General features: G+C 44.4%; 1 protein-coding gene across 6 annotated transcripts in view; it reads left to right on the top strand.

Annotated features, from left to right (window-relative positions):
- Positions 1-19,771, top strand: part of ST3GAL3 (ST3 beta-galactoside alpha-2,3-sialyltransferase 3) — a 183,973-nt gene that overhangs the window by 147,879 nt on the left and 16,323 nt on the right. For all 6 annotated transcript variants that reach the window (XM_037404127.1, XM_037404130.1, XM_037404128.1 and 3 more), the window contains one exon: positions 10,640-10,786. In XM_037404127.1, coding sequence (XP_037260024.1) covers positions 10,640-10,786 — 147 coding nt within the window. The remainder of the gene's footprint in view (positions 1-10,639; positions 10,787-19,771) is intronic.

Genomic DNA, 19,771 nt, shown 5'->3' with positions numbered 1-19,771 from the left:
TCTGTTTCCTAGGAGTAGCCAGGACAGGGCTGCACTCGTGTTGACTTCTCGCCATCCTGTTCTGTGCCTCTGGGAACGCCTGTCCTCCCTTCCTCTGACCCGTTTGTGACCATGAGGAGCAGGATAACTAACTAGTAATACCCTTGACAGCTTTTCATGAAAGTAAGTTATTTGCTTCATCTAGTTGTCTGCAAGGGTCACAGGATTATTTTTTTTTTTCTTCCTGGGGCACAATTAGCTAGATCTGTTTCTGCATCCCGAGGGAGAAGGCTTCGTGGAGCCTCTGAGGTGAGCAACCTCCAACATAATAAAATTCCCCAGAAGAGCCTTTCGGAAAGCATTGCAACACCACAAGATGCTGTGAGTTCACCCATGTGTGGTGTGAAGACTCACAGAGGAAGGGAAAAACACTGATCTGATTCTGTAAATAAAATCACATGCTTTCTATCAGTGGCTGAAAAGAGACTCCCCTTTCACAGCTCCGGGAATTTTGCTATCTACATTTTTTTCTTTAAACTGAAAAAAAAAATATGTATAAAATAGCCTGAACAGTAAATATTTATCCAAGATGTGTGGTTGTTAATATGATCCAGTCTTCAGTCATTTTGAATGGTGTCACGATGACAGATGTTAATTCAGAAAGGAATAGATTGGACAATTTATGCCTGAAACACATGTGTTCCTTGGCGGGCTCTGTGGATGACTTGCATAGTTAGAGCTGTCTGAGTAATTTGTAACGTTTTCTCTGCCTCGAAGCACCGAAGGCTCCAGGACAGGGGGTTGACCTATATCTCCAGTTTGCTGTAATAAACGTTGAGGTAACTAAACTCCCCGTGTGCTTTTATCTTCCTAAATATATCTCTCCCCCTGTGCTCCAGCTGTGTGTGGTGCTTCTGGTTCTTCCCAAGAAGAATGGCAGCTTCTTTCTGCAAGAGAGGAGGACGCTGCGGTGTGTGAATCCCTGACCACCTCCCTCTCTAGATTCAGCTTCTCTCCTGCTTCAGCACTCACAGCTATTTAATGCAAACACTTGTCCTGACAGCAGGAGTGAAAATAAGCCAAGCCATGTGAAGGTAGTAAGCAAGAGAGATTCTGGGACAATCTCACTTTTTTTTGGTAGTATTTTTATTCTTACAGTTACAAATTTATGGCATGTGTCTAAGGGGAGGTTTCTTTTTTTCTTAGTTAAGACCAGGTTTGTGAAAGTCTTAGTATCTTAATTTTTATTGATTTTTTTAAATCAGAGACATAAAATTGAAAGAAAATGGCTAAGCTGTAGGGTGCATAAGGCTTTTGTTAGATCTACTTGGAATTTTTTTCAGCTGGTCCATCAGTTCGTTGCGTTCTGGCCATTTTCTGTGAGATGAACTATGCCCACAACTGACAAGCAGAGAAAATACTGAGCCTGGCCCAGGCAATCAGCACTTGAATTATTTGGAAAAAAATTGTAAATGTAAATGTTCTGTTTGAATTACAGTTTGTTTAAATTCTCATTGTTTAAGAATATTAAATAATATTACTTTAAAAATCTTTTTTTGTAAAACACCTATTATTAATGCAGGTCTAGAAAACAAAGTAGGGCAGGAGCTTCCTGGCATCTTCCCAGCCTCTTGTTATTTTGACCCTTCTGATTTCTCCTCCTGAAGGATACAGAATCATTTGTATATATTCTATATGAATACTCAGTGAACATCCAAATTATTTGGCTTCTCGTTTCAGCAAAGATGCCAAAATAGGAGAAGACAGATTTTCTGTGTACTCTTGCTGTAAAAACAATGTAAAAAATTTCCCTAGAGACTCACTTTAAGATAACTTCAGAAAGCGATGAGGGTTTCTAGGCCATAATTCTTCCTGTGGTGATCCTTGAGCTTTTTTTGTTGTAATGTGCCAAGAGTTTAGTCTAAATATGTGTTATTTAATGAGTTGTTTGTATTCAAACTCATGAACCAGTTCAGCTCCCTAAAAAAGACTTTGCTCATGGGTGTCCTCAGGCGCCCTGGGATGCCCTCATGCTTTGTCACCAAAGCCTGCAAAGACAGCTTTTAAATTGTTTTAATTTTTGGTTTTCTTTCATGCAGGCATACTGTTGTAAGTGGAGCAGGTAGCTGTGTTTATAGTTAGGATCACCTTATGTTTTCTGTTATAAGCAACAGGGAAAATGCTTTACCATTTTATTACACTCTCATCTTTGAGCTGATGTTTTCCATGCCCTGTGTTTGGCACAGCTGGAAAATTCAGCTAAAATAACTTAGCTGTCTCTCAGGATGAGGCTACTGAAAATCCACCATTTTATCCCTGTTTAAAAAAAAACTAAAAAAAAAAAAAAAAAAAAAAAAAAAAAGATTATCTCCCACCCTATTTTGCTGAGATTCTCTAATTCTTCAGGACAGTGGCTGGGCATCGGTGAGGCTGTTACCATGGCAGCCTGCTGTGGCTCCTGCTCAAAATCCCATGGCTCGGTCTGGGTTCTGTGGAGGCTGTTAAGACTCTGGCAGTGCAGCGCTGGGCACGGTCCATCCTGCCTGTGCTGCTCAGGTGCCCTCCCTGTACGGCTAGTCGGGATGCAGCATCACCAGGGATGGAAGAACCAAATGGGATTTTCCCTTCAGTTGCTTCTCCACAAAGACATCGGGCCATGGACAACAGAGCTGGGAGCAGGGAATCTCTCCCGGACTCTCGGGAATCCTCTCTTCTCCTGCCAGCCACCTGGGCAACACGAAGGAGCAGTAGCCTGGCCTGGTGCACGGCAAGAGCAGGAGTATTGGAGGCTGAAGGGTGGTGGCTACTGAAGACAGTAGAGAAAGGAAGGAAGGATTTACAACAGCCCGGAACTCCTCAAACACTTGCAGGTTTCTTAGGTGTAAATAGTTCAGGAGCCCTGTAAGAGGGTGCGTTTGTTTTCCTCTCTAAGACTGATCTAGAATACAATAGCTTACCGGAGCTTGTACCTGCACTTAGGGGACTGTGCCCTGGGTTTAATTGCTCCATTTGGTGGAGTTTTTCTTGAGCTGATTTTTTTTGGTTTTAACATATTTAGTTACCCTTTAAGACTTTTTAAAGAGCTTTATGGTTATAAAAATCAAGCTGCCAGAAGTTCAGAAAAGCAAAAAAATAACATTGCATTTTCAAAATTAATTCAGTTCTTCTGTGCAGATGTTATCCTTAATTACATAATTACATCCTGGCTCTTTTTAGAACACAGCCAACTATCTTGTGGAGGGGGAAGACTGAGTTTTAGACTAATTTCTGTAATGCAAGACATTCAGCCTTGGTATGAGTAGTTGCAGAAGCTGTGTAACATGTGGCCAGAAGAGAGGAGAGGAGAAAGAATGGTCTGATTACAGGCACTGAGGGTTTCTCTTGCAGAGGCGGTTTAGTCTTTGACTGACCGATGTGATGCTGGGCAAGTTAGATCAGAATTTCCCAAACACGTTTGAGCCTTGTGGGGCAGATAGGCAGGATAGCTGGGTGTTCGGCAGCAGCAGCCGTGTCAATAGAGTTGTACTGTGAGTTTAACAAATGTTCTAAAAATCCAGCTTAAGGTGTCTGAAGTAGAGCATCAGGAGGCAACGGAAACTGTGGGCATTCATCTTTGTCTGGTTTCTCCCCTGTAAAATGGTGTCATGCATGCCAAATATTGCAGAGATGCTCTAAATATCTAAGTGTTGTTTGTAAAACACTTAGATATATGGTGATATAAGAAAAATCTTGTGGGAAAATTCGAAAGTCACTGTTCACAACAGAAATCCTGAGCAGAAGTTGCAGGGCAGTCCTACTTCAGTGCTTACTAACACATGGGTTTGGCCTTTCAGCCCTGGTATTCTTTTAATAGATGTTATACGAGTATGACATTTCATAAACTATGTCATAAAAATAATAGTGAATAAAGGGGCTATTCCCTTATGGGATTAAATACCCTAGAAGTAATGGTGATACTATAGGGCCTGTTCTTCTTTGGGATTTTTCAGAAACTGTACTACTTTAGATAATTTGCATTGAAGGATGATGATGATGATGATTATTAGTATTATTATTATTATTTATTATTATTATTATTATTCAGACAAAACCCACAATACAAGTTATCTAAATTCCATCTTTCCTAAGATATTTCAAACCAGGAATATTTCTTCAAATTTTGGTCAAAATCCAGCTTACATTTTGAACAAAAGAGTCTGTAGTACAGTCTATCCATCACCCTGTTTGGACATAGTACAAACATGTCTTCTGACACACCGTATGTGAGCTATCATTTATGTTTTGACTTGTGAAACACAGTATTCATCAGAATAATCTTCAGTGTTCTTCTGCAGCTCATCTGACGTGTTCCAAGTTCCATTTTCTTCACAGAACAATCTCTTTTTCAATGACGTTTTGTTATCTTACAACTGTGAACCATGTTTTCCTCCCAGTTACACGGATAAAACCACAGACATACATTAAAGAAAGGAATTCCTTTTCATTTACAGAATAGCATAAAAATAAATTTGCTCTCCTGACTCTTTAGGGCTGGTCTTGGCCTCGTGACCTAGCCCTGTGAATCTGAAGACGACAGTTGGTATTAGACTAGCAACACAGGAGGCCCATGTCTGTCTGTACTTAGGTTAGCTGTAGCATTCAGTTGTGTAGGTCAAACGAAGTTCGAAATTCAGGAGGCCTATCTGAGCATGCTTTTCTGTTTATTTGTAATATATACTCGCAGGTGAACAGGGCAGAAGGTTCCTGCTGACAGCCATGGGAATGAGCCCGTTGCTGAGTTCTGGCAAACCGATGTGTAAGGCACGAGTGCCACCCTCACATCCCGGCTGGCTTTTGTCACCGTTGAAGGTGCTGATTTCTGAGCCAGGATCTGTGGACAGGGCAGCTTCCAGCTGCGTGTGTAGCCAGGGTGCCGTGGAGGTTACATGTCTGGCACAAAGTTTAAAGTCTGCAACTGCTACTTGGAATGAAGTTTCCCTTCTCTTGTGGTTTTAAACCTTGTTATCAAGCCTAAAGAAACTAACTCTACCCAGTGTAGTGAAGTATTATCAACCTAACTCTACCAACAAAGAAAAATAGTCAGAATTTTGCTTTTAAAAAAAAAAAGCTTGACTAGTACCATGTATCAAGGTGCTTTTATCTCTATCATACTTTGCCGCTCTTTGCTGCTGAAAGCACTAGTTAGAAAATGTATTTGGGTTTCACACTGAGAAACATTAGTAAAAGCTAAACTTGGGGGGTTACAGCCTGTCAGGAGTTCTCTTGGGTGCTGCAGGGTGTTGGGAGATGGGGAATACCGACAGGGGAATGGCCTGGGAAATCACAGCCATTTGATTTTGGACTTGGTCAGTGGGAGAGTATTCAGGGGGAAGAAACAAAAATGATAGAAGAATAAAAGTACCATATTGTTGGATAATCCATCTCTTTTGACAGTGGGACAAAGAGGAGATAACGGAAAGGCTTGAGCACAATCTGCAATGTTCCTGCTTCAGGCAGAGTAAGAACTTTTCAGTGGGGTAGATAAGAGTGGAACAAGTTGACTCTAGAGCATTCCTAGACTACGGAATCTGAAGACGGGAACATTCACAATGAGTGCTGGCCGTTGGAGCTGTGTACAGAGGGTGATGAGGGCTTCTTCATTGCTTTGAGGAAGTTGGGTAAATGTATTGGAAGTGTGGGCTAGTGGGTCTGGCAGTTGACCATCAACCCAGACTGCAGGCTCTCAGCACCTCTGGTTTTTTTGCTAAAAATTCCTTGTTGCTTTGGTAATCGGTGCAAATGATGCAACTTCATTTATATTAACACTTGTAGAAGAGCATTTTCTAGGCCTCCATATCTACTTGACCGCTGAGAAATGCAGCATTGGCTGATAAGATGGTTGTTTTCCAGTGGAAACACACCTTCCACATCTAATCCAGTTATGCCTGAGCAGAAACCTTTCAAAAGCCTCTGCAGATGGATTGCAGCGGTTCTGCTGTACCCTGTGTTTGTGTGCCTGTGAGCGCTTGCGGATGGTGGGTATAGAATAAATGACATTCCAGCCTAGGCAGGGACAGAGATCCCAGTGAACTATGTGCTCCCAGGCACAGAGTGAGGTCTTGTGACTGGTACATCATCCCCTGGCTTTTTCTTTCCTTTATGCCCTTCTTCCTCTCAGTTTCTGATGTTATCAGAGTTTGAAAGAGCAATGATCTCGGTTTACCACAGGTTCTCTCTCCAGTCTTTTCATCTTTCAGCAGCAGAGTATTGGCATACCCAGACTTTATTCAGCTTTGCGTCGCATATAGCTGGCCTTTGCGATCTCCCTGTCCCCTTCCCATCAGACTTAGAAGTCTTCCAGAGCAGTGCTGCTTGTACTCCTAAATCCAGTAGTATCACAGAGGTACGGAAGAGGCAGCATCTGTGTCATCGGGATGCAATGGCATTACCCTTCATTTTCTTAGTATATTAGAAATGTTTTTCTTCTGAGAGACTTAGCCCGCTTCTTGCTGTTTGTGTCTTCTATTGAGGTGTGCTGCTTGGCTGAGGCTCTGAGTTTCCACATTTTATTTTAGCGTATGTTGTGATTCGCTTTGGTAAATCCGAGAACAGGAGATGAAAAACTGAATGGAAACAAAAATAGTTTACAACCGGCTGTGCCTATTACCCTTCAGTATTCTGCAAGTGGACAGAATGAGGAATTACATCTGGATTGTCATCCCTGTAGCTCTTAGTTGAGCCCTGCCATTTTTTATCCGTGCCTCATAACCTGCAGTCTCTGGTCTGTCATGTCTGTGCCCATCTGTTCCTGGAGTGGTGTCTCTGGAGGGGATGTTAATGCCTCTCTCCCTGGATGAGAGCTGTACGAGAGACTGGCTTGAAAGCCCAGGCCCATCTAAATTCCTTCTTTTTAAATAGTCTCCTCTAAAGCCTCTAGTGATGTCGTTTACAATTGTACAATTTTGAAAACACTCCAAGATTACCTAAAAATGACCGTCGTAGACTTGCTCTTCAGTCGTGTTTTCTTGTCTTCCTCTGTGTTGCTTGTTTCTTTACATATATTATAAGCTTTTTTTGGCAGCCCTTGGCACTGTGAATGCTGATCTGTGACTGAGGCTCCAGCCGCACGGTAATACCAACAAATAACAAAGGTGGGAACTTAACACCGGGAAACACAATTTCCAACCTGAACCCTATGGTTTCCACCTTGATGCCAGCAGGTGATGAGGTACTGCGGGAACATTGCCAAAGCAGTTTTCAGACTAATTTTCTGACTTACTGTGATAATCAGGAAGGGAGTTACTGCATCCTCAGACCCGTAAGCACCTCGGGCTTAGTCACCTCAAACTGTGAGTCTGAGCTTCCAGATCTGGCAGGAGAAGTGCGCCTTCCCTCCAGTGCCTGCTGCTCCTCGGGTGGCTGCCTGTCTCCTCTCAGCCTAAAAAGGGACAGAGTTCCCCGACAGGAAATAATTGCTTTGGAAACCTCACCGAACATCTGTGTCCAATCAGTCTGAACATCCACACCCGGTGTAGCGCGGCCGAGCATCAGCAGTAGCGTGGAGCCTTGGAAGGGGCTGCGCTCCTGCCTCTGCCACCGACACCACAGCTCCCGGGGGGGCTGCGTCAGGGGAGCAGCCTCCTGGGGCTCGCAGTTGTGGTGGTGCTGTGCCTTGTAGCTTGCCAGTGTCAAGCTGCAGAACAAAAGCACGAGGCTCAAGATGTAGTTCAAAACTACAGGGTGTCTAGAGCCAAACCACAAGGCTGAGAATTTCACTAATCATAAGCCAGGAAAACAGTTCTTGGTTCTTTAGCCCTAAATGAGGCTTTGCCTGTTGTATAGGTGGAAGTATGAGAGCTGTCTGCTGAGGCTCTGTGTTTCTCCCTACAATTACTGTAGAAACTACAGAGGGAAAATGCACCAAAATGAAAGATTACCCCAGGTGTCCCTCAGTAATCTCAGGGGAACTGCCCAGAAGTTACAGGGAAGAACACGGAGCAAGTAGAAATGAGGCAGAAGAGAGCAACCAGAGCAATTTCAGAGCAGTGTGGTAGCTGAGGAAAATGCTTAGGGAAACAGTCTGGATGAATGACAGGAGAAACAGGCACACAGCAGGGACCAAAGCAGGCAGGTTCTATCCCCAGGTAGCAATAGGGTCCACATTTATTTTGCACTGGCTTTGAACTAGCTGAGACTATGGTCCTGGGGGTTTACTCAGCACTGGGAAAATGGGCAACTGTGGTACATGTAGTTACCTCTTCCTGAGCAGCTCAAGCAACAGGCAAAGAATAAGACTCTCAAATGTTTGTAATCTTGCTTCTTTTTCTTCTCTTTAGTGTTTTGTGTGTAATGTAAAAGCCACATAAAACCTACTTAAATCCTAGAACTTATGTAGAATCTCCTGTGGAGTATGAGTCCAAACAAAAGGCAGCTTTTGTCCACTTTAAATAGCTTGCAGACCTTTGGTTTGAATTGTTTGCAAAATTTAGGCAATGCCATATTTAGAGTTGCATGTGAAATCGTAATTGAACTTATAAATTTATTTTAGTTTCAAGGTCACACGCTATTTTTCCAGGGTGTGCCTGCTTAAACCCATGGTAAGATGGTTTTGCTGAATGAGTAGCTGTTCAAGATTTTTGTTTATCATCTTCACTTCTGTGAGACCTGGAGCGTGCTTAATGCAAGTGGAATCTGTGATATTTTTTTCAATTTAATTTTTTCCCCCTCCTTCCCTGGAACTGAAAGGCCTCTGCTTTACGTGCGCCTTTAGGAAATTCCAAAGGTTTAATATTTATCCAATTTTTAATGAATTTTCACAAGGAGACAAAACTCAGCTGACATTTCAAATCCCTCAAATCCCTTGGTCAAATGGATGTTGAACTTTGTTAACATTTTAAAGTTGATTTTTTTTCTAATTTTTTTTTCAAATGGTGGGATCATTCAGTGGCTGAAAATGTATTATAATGGAAAGTGTTAGACTGCTTTGACACCAAGCATTCTTTCTAATTCAACTACGATGAAAGAACATGAGCGTTAATTAGGATTTCTTTCCATTTAGGGTCCTGAAAGCACTTTGCCGTTGTCAGAATACGAACTTTAACAGGATCCTTGCCCTGGTCAGCAAAAGTGTATTATGTTTGGGCAGCTTTGAGGGGGCACGTGGGATCAAAACAGGATAGCAGTGACATTTAGCTGTCTTAGATTGTTGGTTTGGACAACAGTGTGCATCCTCAGCGAGTTTGCCGTGTTCATGCCTTTCGTAGCAAGAGCCACCTACCAAAGTTTCATTCTTCAGGATCCGAAATTGAGCAGCTAGACACAACCCTGGGATTGTTCCATAAAGAAGTGTCTGTAGTGTGTTTAGCATCCCGTGGCATGAGACTTCATGGGAGCTGTGTGCAGTACAAACAGTGTGTGAAATGTAGCAGGCATCAGCTGTGGCAGAATTAGGGTCAATAATTACAGGGGTAATCACTACTGGGCAGGGGAGGCTCCTGAGGATTTTGCAGAGGATCACCGTCATTTTCAGCAGTGCCTTGAAAGCAACTGTAAAGTCACTGTTAAGCTGCAAGCAACCCACAACTGGTGTAAATAATGACTTCCAAAGCACGTGCTTTTTATGTGGAGTGTAACGTGCTTTTTATGTGGAGTGTAACATCTGCCTCTGCTGCTTGTCGCGGAGATTCCAGGGAAGATGGCTCAGCGCTTTGAGAAGGAGGTGCTCAGATTACCCCACCAAAGCTGTTAGTTAGCAGATTAAAATTCCTGCCATCCTCCCTGTGCCTTGCGCTGAATTTTTAACCCAAACAGAAGCGAAACATTGGAACGTTATTGTTCTGTAAGTGCTGCGAACACAGAGCCTTCGGTTATTTTGAGGGCAGTACGTGCCGTGCCCGCTCACGTCTGGACCCGCAGGAGCAATGACATGAAGTCATGCGGCCGGGAGGCATGACCCCGCTGCAGGGGGGGCTGTCTGCTGGGGCAGCAGTGTTCAAGGCCGGTGCTCTCCCGTGTTTGCAGGGTCAAGACTTTAATTAAAAAACAATCTATTGGGTAAAATAAAGGACATACTTAGCTGTTTTTTCCCTTGTACCATGAACACGCGTGACTGTTCACAAGACAAGATGGCCCCTTTACGAGCTTAGAGCTTAATTCATGTAAAACCTAACAGAAGAGGATAACTCGAGGATAAAGTGGGAAGCACGTAGCTCACACTGGAAGTAGAGCTGTATGGTCATTTTTAGCTCTTTGGATGTTCTTAAAAGCATTTGCTATCCAAAGGTACGTCCCCTTGGAGGCAGGTGGGAGTCATCACAGTGTGTGCTGGAGTGCTTAAGCTGTTAACCAAACCAGCTGAAGTGCCAATGAGAGCGAAAAGATGGCACCAGGGAGGGAGTCATCCACGCTGAAGGCCAGACCTCTCAGTCTTCCTCACAGTTGTCATCCAGAGTAGCTCAAGTGCATCTGCACATGCTGCTGTCACCCCTCCAGGATACACCCCCCAACTACAGCCTTGTACTAGTGCCTTGTGGCAGTGAGCAGGGATGGTGGGAACTGCTGCCAGTAGTGCATTTAAATATTATTAATTTTAAGAATAATAGTATATGCTATCTTTCGTATATAATTGTATTTGTTGTCTTATCTTTCCTTTTCCCCCCCCCCCCCCTTTTTTTATTACCAGAGTGCCTCTGATGGCTTTTGGAAGTCAGTGGCAACCCGTGTCCCAAGAGAACCTCATGAGATACGTATCCTGAATCCCTACTTCATCCAGGAGGCAGCTTTCAGCTTCATTGGACTGCCTTTCAACAATGGCCTGATGGGCAGAGGGGTAGGTATAAAGTGAAGCAAGCAAAAGCACAGGGAAGGATGAGAGACCAAGCAGCAGAGTAGGCTTATGCTGTTCTTACTTTCTCTTTGGGTGTCCACTGTTGGACATTGAAGGGAAGGGACTTTGGCTCTGTTACGGTGTTAGCGCTCAGCCTCCCCCAGGCCAAGGCAAGATCTTTTCTTGGAACACACAGAGGATTTTGTGGGGGATCATCAACATTTCAGCAGTGCCTTGAAAGCAACAGTAAAGTTGCATCCCAGGCTTGTAGTAAAAGAGGGTAAAGGTTTGGTTTATGAGGCCTTTGGTAAGGAATTCTGATCTTACAGCGACAAGTTTAGATGTAAAAGTTTACAAAAGAAAACAATGCAAAACACAGTTTTAGGTCATAGTTATTAACAAAATACCTTCATGGCCATTCTGGTATCTCTCACCCCCAGTGCAGCTTTTTGGAGTGTTAGTGGGGAGTAGGTGGTGACTTGGGTTTTCTGGATTATCTCAGAACCTATTTATATTTGCTCTATCTAATATATCAACCATTAGAGAAAGTATTACTTGGGTGGGTAAATTACTCATGTACCCATGTGATACAGTTCTTGATAGAGAGCACATGTGACATTTTTGGGCACATTAGCACAGCTGACAAACCCAGAGAGAAGCACTTTTGCTGGACAAGGACTGTTTGCTCTGCCTCTGGCATTGTCCTTCCGTTGTTAGTACAGGAGATTTGCCATGTTGCAGCATGGGTTTGGACGAGACAGAATCATATCTCATTTTCTGTGTCATATCTCATTTTCTGTGTTCTAATTATATTGTGAAGTCTTGAGAAACTTTAGAGATACTTGTTTTGTGCAGGTCAGCTGGGTGAATGCCTGGACATAAGAAAGTCAGTTCTTATAATGCAGTGTGCAAGATGTGCAGACAGATTCAGCCACACAGAATAGGTCTTTTGTGAAATGCATTGCTGCATATGTGCGTACAGAAGCTGTCACAGCTTCTGGAAGCATTGGGTTTTTGCATTGTGCTCTGAAGAGATCTTACCCTAAATAATTCCTGTCAGCAAGGATGTAACTTACCTTATCTCTGCATTCTCCAGAACTTACCCTTAGAACTATGTGGTTTTGATTTGTCTTCCAGAAAATCAGGGCTGCTGCCCCAGTGAAGGACAGAAATCAAACTTTTGCCTTTATTTTCTCAAGATTTGTTTTAATTTTTAAGCACGTTATTTTAATACACAAGATATTACTGAAGCTGAGAGGAGAAGAGAGAATCCGGAAATGAAAATGCTGTGAACTGAAGTTTATGAGGTTTTGATAGGTTGTTTAGCACACATCAGATTGGGAAATGAAGGCATCTTAATTGAAACCTGATGTTTCACTCCATGAAAGTCCATTTGAGAATTTAAAAATAGTTTATGGAGCTTTAAGGCAAGCAATCTTTGCCCATGACCCCTGATAGATTGTGTAAATTGTAGTTCATTCCTTCAGATGGGGCAACAGGAGCTCTGCAGGTGCATCTGTGGGGCCAGCACGTCAGTATGCCCTGTGGTGTCTGTGCAAGGACACTCTAATAATAGTGATCCTGTCAGAGTGTAAAAACAGAGAGAGTATTTCTAGCCTGTGAGCACAAATTTTACTGCAGGTATGAGCTATGGACTGCTGTCATGGAGCTGCTGGGACTTCACGCTTTAGTGAATGCTGCTGCATCAGTGCAAAGGCTCCAACAGAAGCTACTGCTGCCAGTGTAAAGAGGGAAGAAGAGTCTGAGTAGGATCCTGGCGATAGAAATTTGCTACAGGCCTTTTTCACTGAGATCTTAAATAGGAAGAGTGGAATTCAGAGCCTGTAGACCAAGAATCCAACTCTCATTAAAGATCTGAGAGAGATCCAGCAGGATGAACGAGACAGCTAGAGCAGGGAGAATTGCCCCACAAAAGACAGTGTGACCCAGCAGCTGCAGAGCATAGCTGGTTGGGTTCAGGGTCACACTTTAGAAATGCAAGGCAGTCTGGAAAACTTTACTCCAGAAAGAAGCATACGAACATGGAAAAGGAAAATGCTGAGATCTAGTAAGCAAAAGCACAGCAAACAGTATCTGTCCCGAGTTTCTCCTGGGGAACCGGAACGGGGGTAGATTAGTGCCCCTGTGCTTGCAGTGGGCTGTGGTATGTTGGGCAGGCTACACACAGGAGGATCAAGGCTGGGGATGCCTTAGTAATCAAGGCCAACATGAAATCCTCATAAAGAGCAGTAATATTCCACTCTTCTTTGGTTCTGATGCCTAAATAAACTTCAGTGCTTCTCCTACACACCACATATGGTAACAATGTGCTACCAATTAACTTTGTAATTTGGGGGCTTTTTCAGCAAGGTTGAGAAGAGCTAGTAAAATAGTTCGGGGCTGATCTGAAAGTGTTTTTCCCAGGATTCAATAAAGGGTGAATGTAGTAACAGCCTCTGCTTTGATAATATAATTTGGGCCAGATGGTTCTGGAGGATAGTAGGGGTACCCGATGGGCATTTTGATTACACTTGTGGCATTAGTAACCAAAAGTCTGAGCAAGGAGCAAAACTGGTCACCCACAATGAACAGTGACTTCTCTCTGGGACCGGTACAGCTTTTCAGGAGTTTCCTTAGTCCATTTACTGAAGTCTTTAGAAGAGGGAGAGCTGTTTCCTACTACATGTGGACTTCTCTTTTCTTGGGATAAGCTGATGATAAAGAAAAAACTTTAGTTTAGGATCCTAGCAATGTCTGGGGAAAATTAAATGTTAACGTCTGAGGATGGTTTAGCGTAAAACAAACGACCTAGTAAAATCCTCTCTTTGATTAAAGAATCCTCTTAAGGTGTGGATGTGTGGATGCAGGCTTGGCTGTCTTGCTAACTAAAGGTGTATGTATGTGATTTATGTTTAAGTGGAAGTTCTGTGTATACAGGTCTTTAGGGCTTGGAACCAGACATCACTGGTGTTGCAGCTGACAATTTAGGCATGCGATAACCTACATTACACTGCAGCTTACTGGGGGACAAGCATGAACACTGGTTTAGAGGCATCATTGCCTGTTGCATGTACAACACTAAGGATGGTTATCGCCATGGTGCTTTTTGCTGTGTAGTGAATAGTCCTGTCAGCTCAGTAGTGGCTCAGAGCCATTGGAGCAGTGGCTTTCTGGCTCCTGTGGAAACCCTAAGCATGGTGCGAGGTGGCCAGAAGAACATTTCAGATTATACAAATTGTCAGGACTCTGATGACTCCAGTGCAGGCTGTGGTGTTGGTTTCTGTATCTCTGCTGGTGCTGTGCATCCATGGAACTGTTATGATTTAACTAGTGAGATTAAGCTCTGCTGCCCAAAACTAAACCTTTGGTTTGTTTGTGTAATGAAAATGGCTGAATCCATAGACCTCTTATTAAAGAGATAAGGCGTCCTTCCCTGGACTTCACCCAGCCTCAGCAGAAACTTAGTGAAGGAGGAGCCGGGTGCAGGAGGTGTTACGAGGCTGCGTCAGGCGCTGGGCCATGGATTAGCACCTCTGCAGAGTGCTGACAGCCCTCCTGCACCCGGGGATTAAGCTCTAATGCTGCAGTGTTAGCCCGTCCTGCCCCAGGGCTTCCCTTTGCAGTTATGCAGTTTTGACCGTAGGCAGGCAGCCTTTCTGGAGATGCCACTGGTGACCCTTTGCTCCTTAGGCAGTTTTCAGCTCCTCTAGCTGATCATAATGACCCTTTCTCTCATTAGTACTAGGTTGCCCTGGTATTAGCAAGCTTTTGGCTCCTGGGCTGTTCTTGCTGGAGTCTGTGTGAAGGCCATGTCTTGGGACCTGTTGGGTCTTGATGGAGCAGAAGAGAGGTGGGGGACAGCAGGAGCCAAGCAATCTGCTGCTCCATTCTTTCCAGTTGCATGCTGCTGCTTTTTTGGCACTCTGACAGCATCTTCTAAGGCAGGTAGAGGGACAGATAAAGGGCCGCTGCAGCTGCAGTTGGTTAAATATAGAGACTTAGTGTCGTCGTTGTGCTGTCCTGAAAAGCCAAAGCTTATCTGCTTCATGTTCAACATGAGGTGCCAGGGAATGGACACTCAGGCAGCAGGTAAATGAATACCAGCTGCTTCTTGGTAAATGCCCAGCCACGTGCTTCTGCACATGACGCAAAGTAACAGAAGGGAGTTCACCTTTCAATGAAAGAGTAGACCACAAACTCCCATTTAGCAAAGGGTGAAGCTTGTTGTGGTTACCACAGAGCAGCTAGTGTGTGGTGAAGTCGTATCCTTGCTTGCCCACTGTTAAATTGTTAGGTCCTTAAGAGATGCTTGCTGCATGGCACAGGAATCTTCTCTGTGTCAAATGGTGAATCAGAGACTGTGCATCAGGTTAGATGTGGTCAGAGACACTGGTTTGGGCCGAGTTGTACAGGAGCTCAGCAGTTAAATGGCAGAATGGCAACCTGCTGGGCAGCTAGCCTGTCATGTCTCTAACAACAGGCCCTTCCCTTTTGCTCTGCTGCAGACTGCCCGTTCTGGAGGCTCTCTCCTGCTTACAGCAAGGAATGAGTAGGGGAGGTGAAGGAGGAGTGTTGGAGATGCTCTGCTTTGTCTTTTGAAGCCTGGTATTGCAGCTGATTCTGTGCATGGATGGAGGTAGCTGTGGGAGCAGCGCTGTGGGTTGCAAACTCCTGTGACAGGGACCACTGTAGAATGCCAGGCACTCATCTGCTCACAAGTGATGCTAAATTGCTTTTTATGCCATATTTCCCAACTTGCTAACTAGGGGAGGCAAAGAGTAGGTTTGGGGTTCTTTCATGTGAACAGAAAAGAACAAAAAAGAAAATACAGTGACTGTTGTGTATAGCATGTGATGGCTATTATAGTTTTGTTCCGTATTTCTTTTGTTTTGGAAACCTTACTGCTATTAGGTGATCAGGTCTGTAACGGATAAACTAAGGTAGCAATTTTTCCCAGGTAAGCAAATTTTCAAGTTTTCCTTCAAATAAGTTGATATAGTAATCAAACCAATTTGAACATCTAGATGCATTATTGTCTGTAGGGAGTTTATTCTTTAGCAGTGCTTACCCTTTTATTAAAAAAGGTAACAACTGGAATAGTCTGAACCATCCAGTATATCTTACCCTGAGCTAAGTAAAATCCCATAAATAACTGGAATTCATTTAATATATTAAGGGAGTCAGATATTTCTAAAAACAGATTTACAGCAGTCATTTCCTTCCAGTCCAGCAGGCAGTGACACAGGAATGACCCGGGCATGGAATGAAAAGCAGCAAGAGCTTTTCACATGCACCAAGCAAAGAGCAGTTACAGTCCTCAGGTTCAGTCACCGGCACTGGATCTCCAGCACAAGCCCATGATCACAACCGCAAGGTGATGCTCAGCCTCCAGTAAGTCCAGAGGAGGGCTAGTGTTCATTTCTGATGACTGGCTTCTTTTCTTCTGTGAATAGAAGTCAGTCTTTAAAGCCTCTTCAGGGAAACCAATGGAAGATGAAACAGCAATGTCTTGAGGTGAAGCCTTTTATTTCTCCTTGCAGCAGAGAACAGTGTAGGAGCAGTTAGGAAACCTGTCCTGTTGCTGTCTGTGCTGCTAAAGGCAGTTTGGTCCCCTGACCTGGTGGTGCAGACTGGCTGCGTTTGCACCGCACAGAGCTTGTAGGGATCCCTGGCACAACACAAGACCAGTGATCTTTGCCTCTCTTGTCTTTATGCTTTTCTCACCCAGGATCCACCATGTCTGTGCTCGCCTCACCCAAGCAGACCATGGCCAGGGGGGCCCTGGAAGGAGCCACGCTCTGGATGCACGGGCAGCCATTGCCCAGCACTGCTGCGGTGACGTGTCGCTCACCACTGCTGTGTTTGCTGCTTCTGTTTGCCAGGTGGCCTTTCGGTGTCGTCTCTGGCTCGTCTGTCAGTCTGCTGCATCCTCTCAAATGGGACCAGGCAAAGAGCTGATCCCTGGAGAGCATTCTGTTAGATACTATGTTTTCCAGATGTTTGGGCTTAGACAGGCAGGCCAGGCTTGGGGATGTTGGCTGTCGGTTCAGGCCACGTTATCCAGGGAGGTTGCCCTTGTCGTTGTTTACCAGTGCTGGAGAGCGGATGCTGAACCTGGTACCCACCACAAGCCTCAGCTGTGACAGAAACCTGGGAGATGCAGCAGGAGGTACAGAGCCTGCAAGGCCAAGTTCAAGGCTTGTGGCAGGGAACTGGCAGGGGGAGGGGACTGCTAATGCTTTCTGGGGTCTTGCCATTCCCAACTCTCCCTGACTGGCAGGCATCAGTTCAGGTCAGAAACTCATCACAGCCACACCTGGAGCAGCGGTCCTGCTGGGCCACTCCAGGCAGCCCCACGCCATGGCCTGGCTTGTACTGGCCAGTCCTGGTGTGGCTGGGAGGCATCCCAGGAGGCTCCTGCTTCAGCACTGGCCATTGCAGGGCTGCTGTTCTTCAACCATTTGGTAGAAAGCAGCATTGCTTGGTGGTCCAGGGATACCTGGGCACATGGAGGGCCATGAGCAGGAAGACAATCCAACCCCAGATGATTGTTCCTGAGGTAGGATGTTGGGATTTGGGGTTTCTTCCCTAGCAATGGCCTAGAATAACAAGATGCCTGCGCAGTTGTTTGAGAGAGTGTTATTTTCATAACGCAAGAGGTGGGGTGGTTGCCTTGGTATGTCTTTGGGGCACGGCACGAGGGCGTGTGTGGTGAGATAGCACTGACGCATTGTGCAGGGCATAGCAAGCCAGGTTTGGCACAGCCATGTCCGTGATGCCTAACTTCTTTTGGAGTGACCTGTCCCCCAACTTGCCCCAAAGGTTGTACATGGTTCATTAGATCTTAGCAGCAGATGAATTTATATGCCTGTGTACAATCAGAAGAACTTGAAAGTTGTGTACATGCAGCCAGAGAATAATTATAACCATTTCCTCTCTCCGATACATGTCCTCTCTCGCTTGCCACTTCTCTGCTGAGAGAAGAGCCCTTTCCCCTGGACCTGGAGAACACTGCAGAGTTGGTTTTTCTGCAGCACAGCCTGGGACACATCCTTAGATCCTACAGCACCTTCTCTTTCCCATGCCGCAAACTGGACATGAGGCAGTGCTTCATTTTCAACAGAGGGAAGGAGTAGCAGAAGCTCAGCAGGCTGTCATAGGAGAAGAGGGCTCAGTTTCTATAGTTTAAATCAAATCAGGACCAAAGCACTGTATTGGCTTACTAATGACATTTAGTTAACCGGCAATCATGCTGCTTTTATACTTCTGTTCAAGCTGGCTCGTTTTTTTCCAAGTCACTCTAATTTCCCAGTTACTGTTTAATCTGTCTGATGGTTGCTTCTTCTTGAGCGTAAGCAGTTTGGAGAAAATGCCATGTGTATTTGATCCAGGCGCGTGGGTGCATATACAGTTTGTACTCATGTTCTTCTCTTAGCAGGTGCTGTTATCCATGCCATTTACTAGGGGTGGGCTCTGCAAGCACCCCTGTGCTGCCCTAACAGTTACTGCCCTCAGTGAATAGCAGGGGTAATAATTTTTACAGTATTTTTGAGGTGGTCCTCTTTAGCCCACAGGGTTCTGACTGCAGCAGTGGGACGTGAGGCTGCATCTCAGCAGTGAAGATGTGAATGGCTGCAGATCTCTGCCTTCAAGGGGGGCACACGCACTAGGCTGTATCTACCGTTGTATTGGAGGGTGCTAACATTGCTAACATCAGTAAGGCATAATCTAATCGAAAACTGCCATCAGATCATCAGTTTCTGAATGTCATTTTTAGGGTAATGCAAAACAATTTTGCTAAGGACGCCATGTGAATTTCTGATAGTTGTAGAGGCCAAACCAGCTACATGCAGCACAGTCAGAGAAGTCAGGAAGTCTTTGGTAGTTTTTTGTATTTTAGTAATTTTTGAGAGAGGAGCAGGCAATACTAAGATACTGGCATGTCAGGAAGAACTACTGAGGAACAGAAGCAGATGAGAAAATTATTCCATAAAGGACATTGGAGGTGTTATATGTAGAATAAAGTAATGCAGATATTTGGTGACCAAAGGGAAGTTCACTTGATTTCTGTGATCTGTTATTCTCCAAACAGAAATAAGAATATGCTTGAAAGAAAGTTATGGTGGTTTGGCAGTCTTCCCGTAAGGTTGGGTAGTATGATTAATTCTCTGTGGTTTGTAAGACTTACATTAGAAAGTTAGCTCTTAAACATTAACTTGGCCAGTGAAATTCCCTCCAGGCAAAGACCCTGTGTCTCCCTTGAGCTGTACCGTGGGAATGGGCCCAGTGCAAATGCGGGTGGTGTTAACGCCGTTATATTCCCAACGACGATAGGTTCTCAGGGATGTAACCATTTACTCACTATTTTTTGGACACTGTAACTACAGCTCAGCTGAGGGAAAGGGTTTTGTGGCAAGTCTATTTACCAGCTGATGCTACTCCAGTGAAATCCAAATGTCGTCATCTATGTAAAACATAAAGCTGAGAATATTGCATTTGAACTGCCATGCCCGGGAAGACAGGATGTTTTTGCATATTTGAAGTTCGGGGGAATTTTTCTTATCCTTGTGTAATAAACTTTTTCCAATTTTTTTTAAACCCCTCCTTGATATTTTACGGCTACCAGTGAATTAACAATTAACTAAAGTAAGCAGAATAAAACCGGTATTGTTTGTAGCGAGTATCAATTGAAATTAAGCAGTGAGAACAAAATGTCTTTGCTGGTTTTCCTAAAATCTAGGGCTGGCACAGGAGGATGTAGTAAGGTCTTTTTATTTCGAATGTGCACTGTTACAGATGCACTGCAAATGCTTGAATTGAATGTCTCGCTGATTTAGCTGTAAGCAGGTTTTGCACATTTGTCTTCAGATTAGTGTAATTCTAGCGCACTGTAGTGGAGTTCTCCACAGCACATGGTTTGTACTCCCAGTTGTGCTCTCTCAGCTAGGGTATGGGTGGCATTCTTTGCTTGGGAAATGTTGGTCTTGG

This window comes from Falco rusticolus, chromosome 11 (assembly GCF_015220075.1).
Source record: "Falco rusticolus isolate bFalRus1 chromosome 11, bFalRus1.pri, whole genome shotgun sequence".
Lineage (NCBI taxonomy): Eukaryota > Metazoa > Chordata > Aves > Falconiformes > Falconidae > Falco > Falco rusticolus.
Note: the sequence above shows the minus strand (reverse complement) of the source record. Positions and strands in the feature narration are given on the sequence as shown.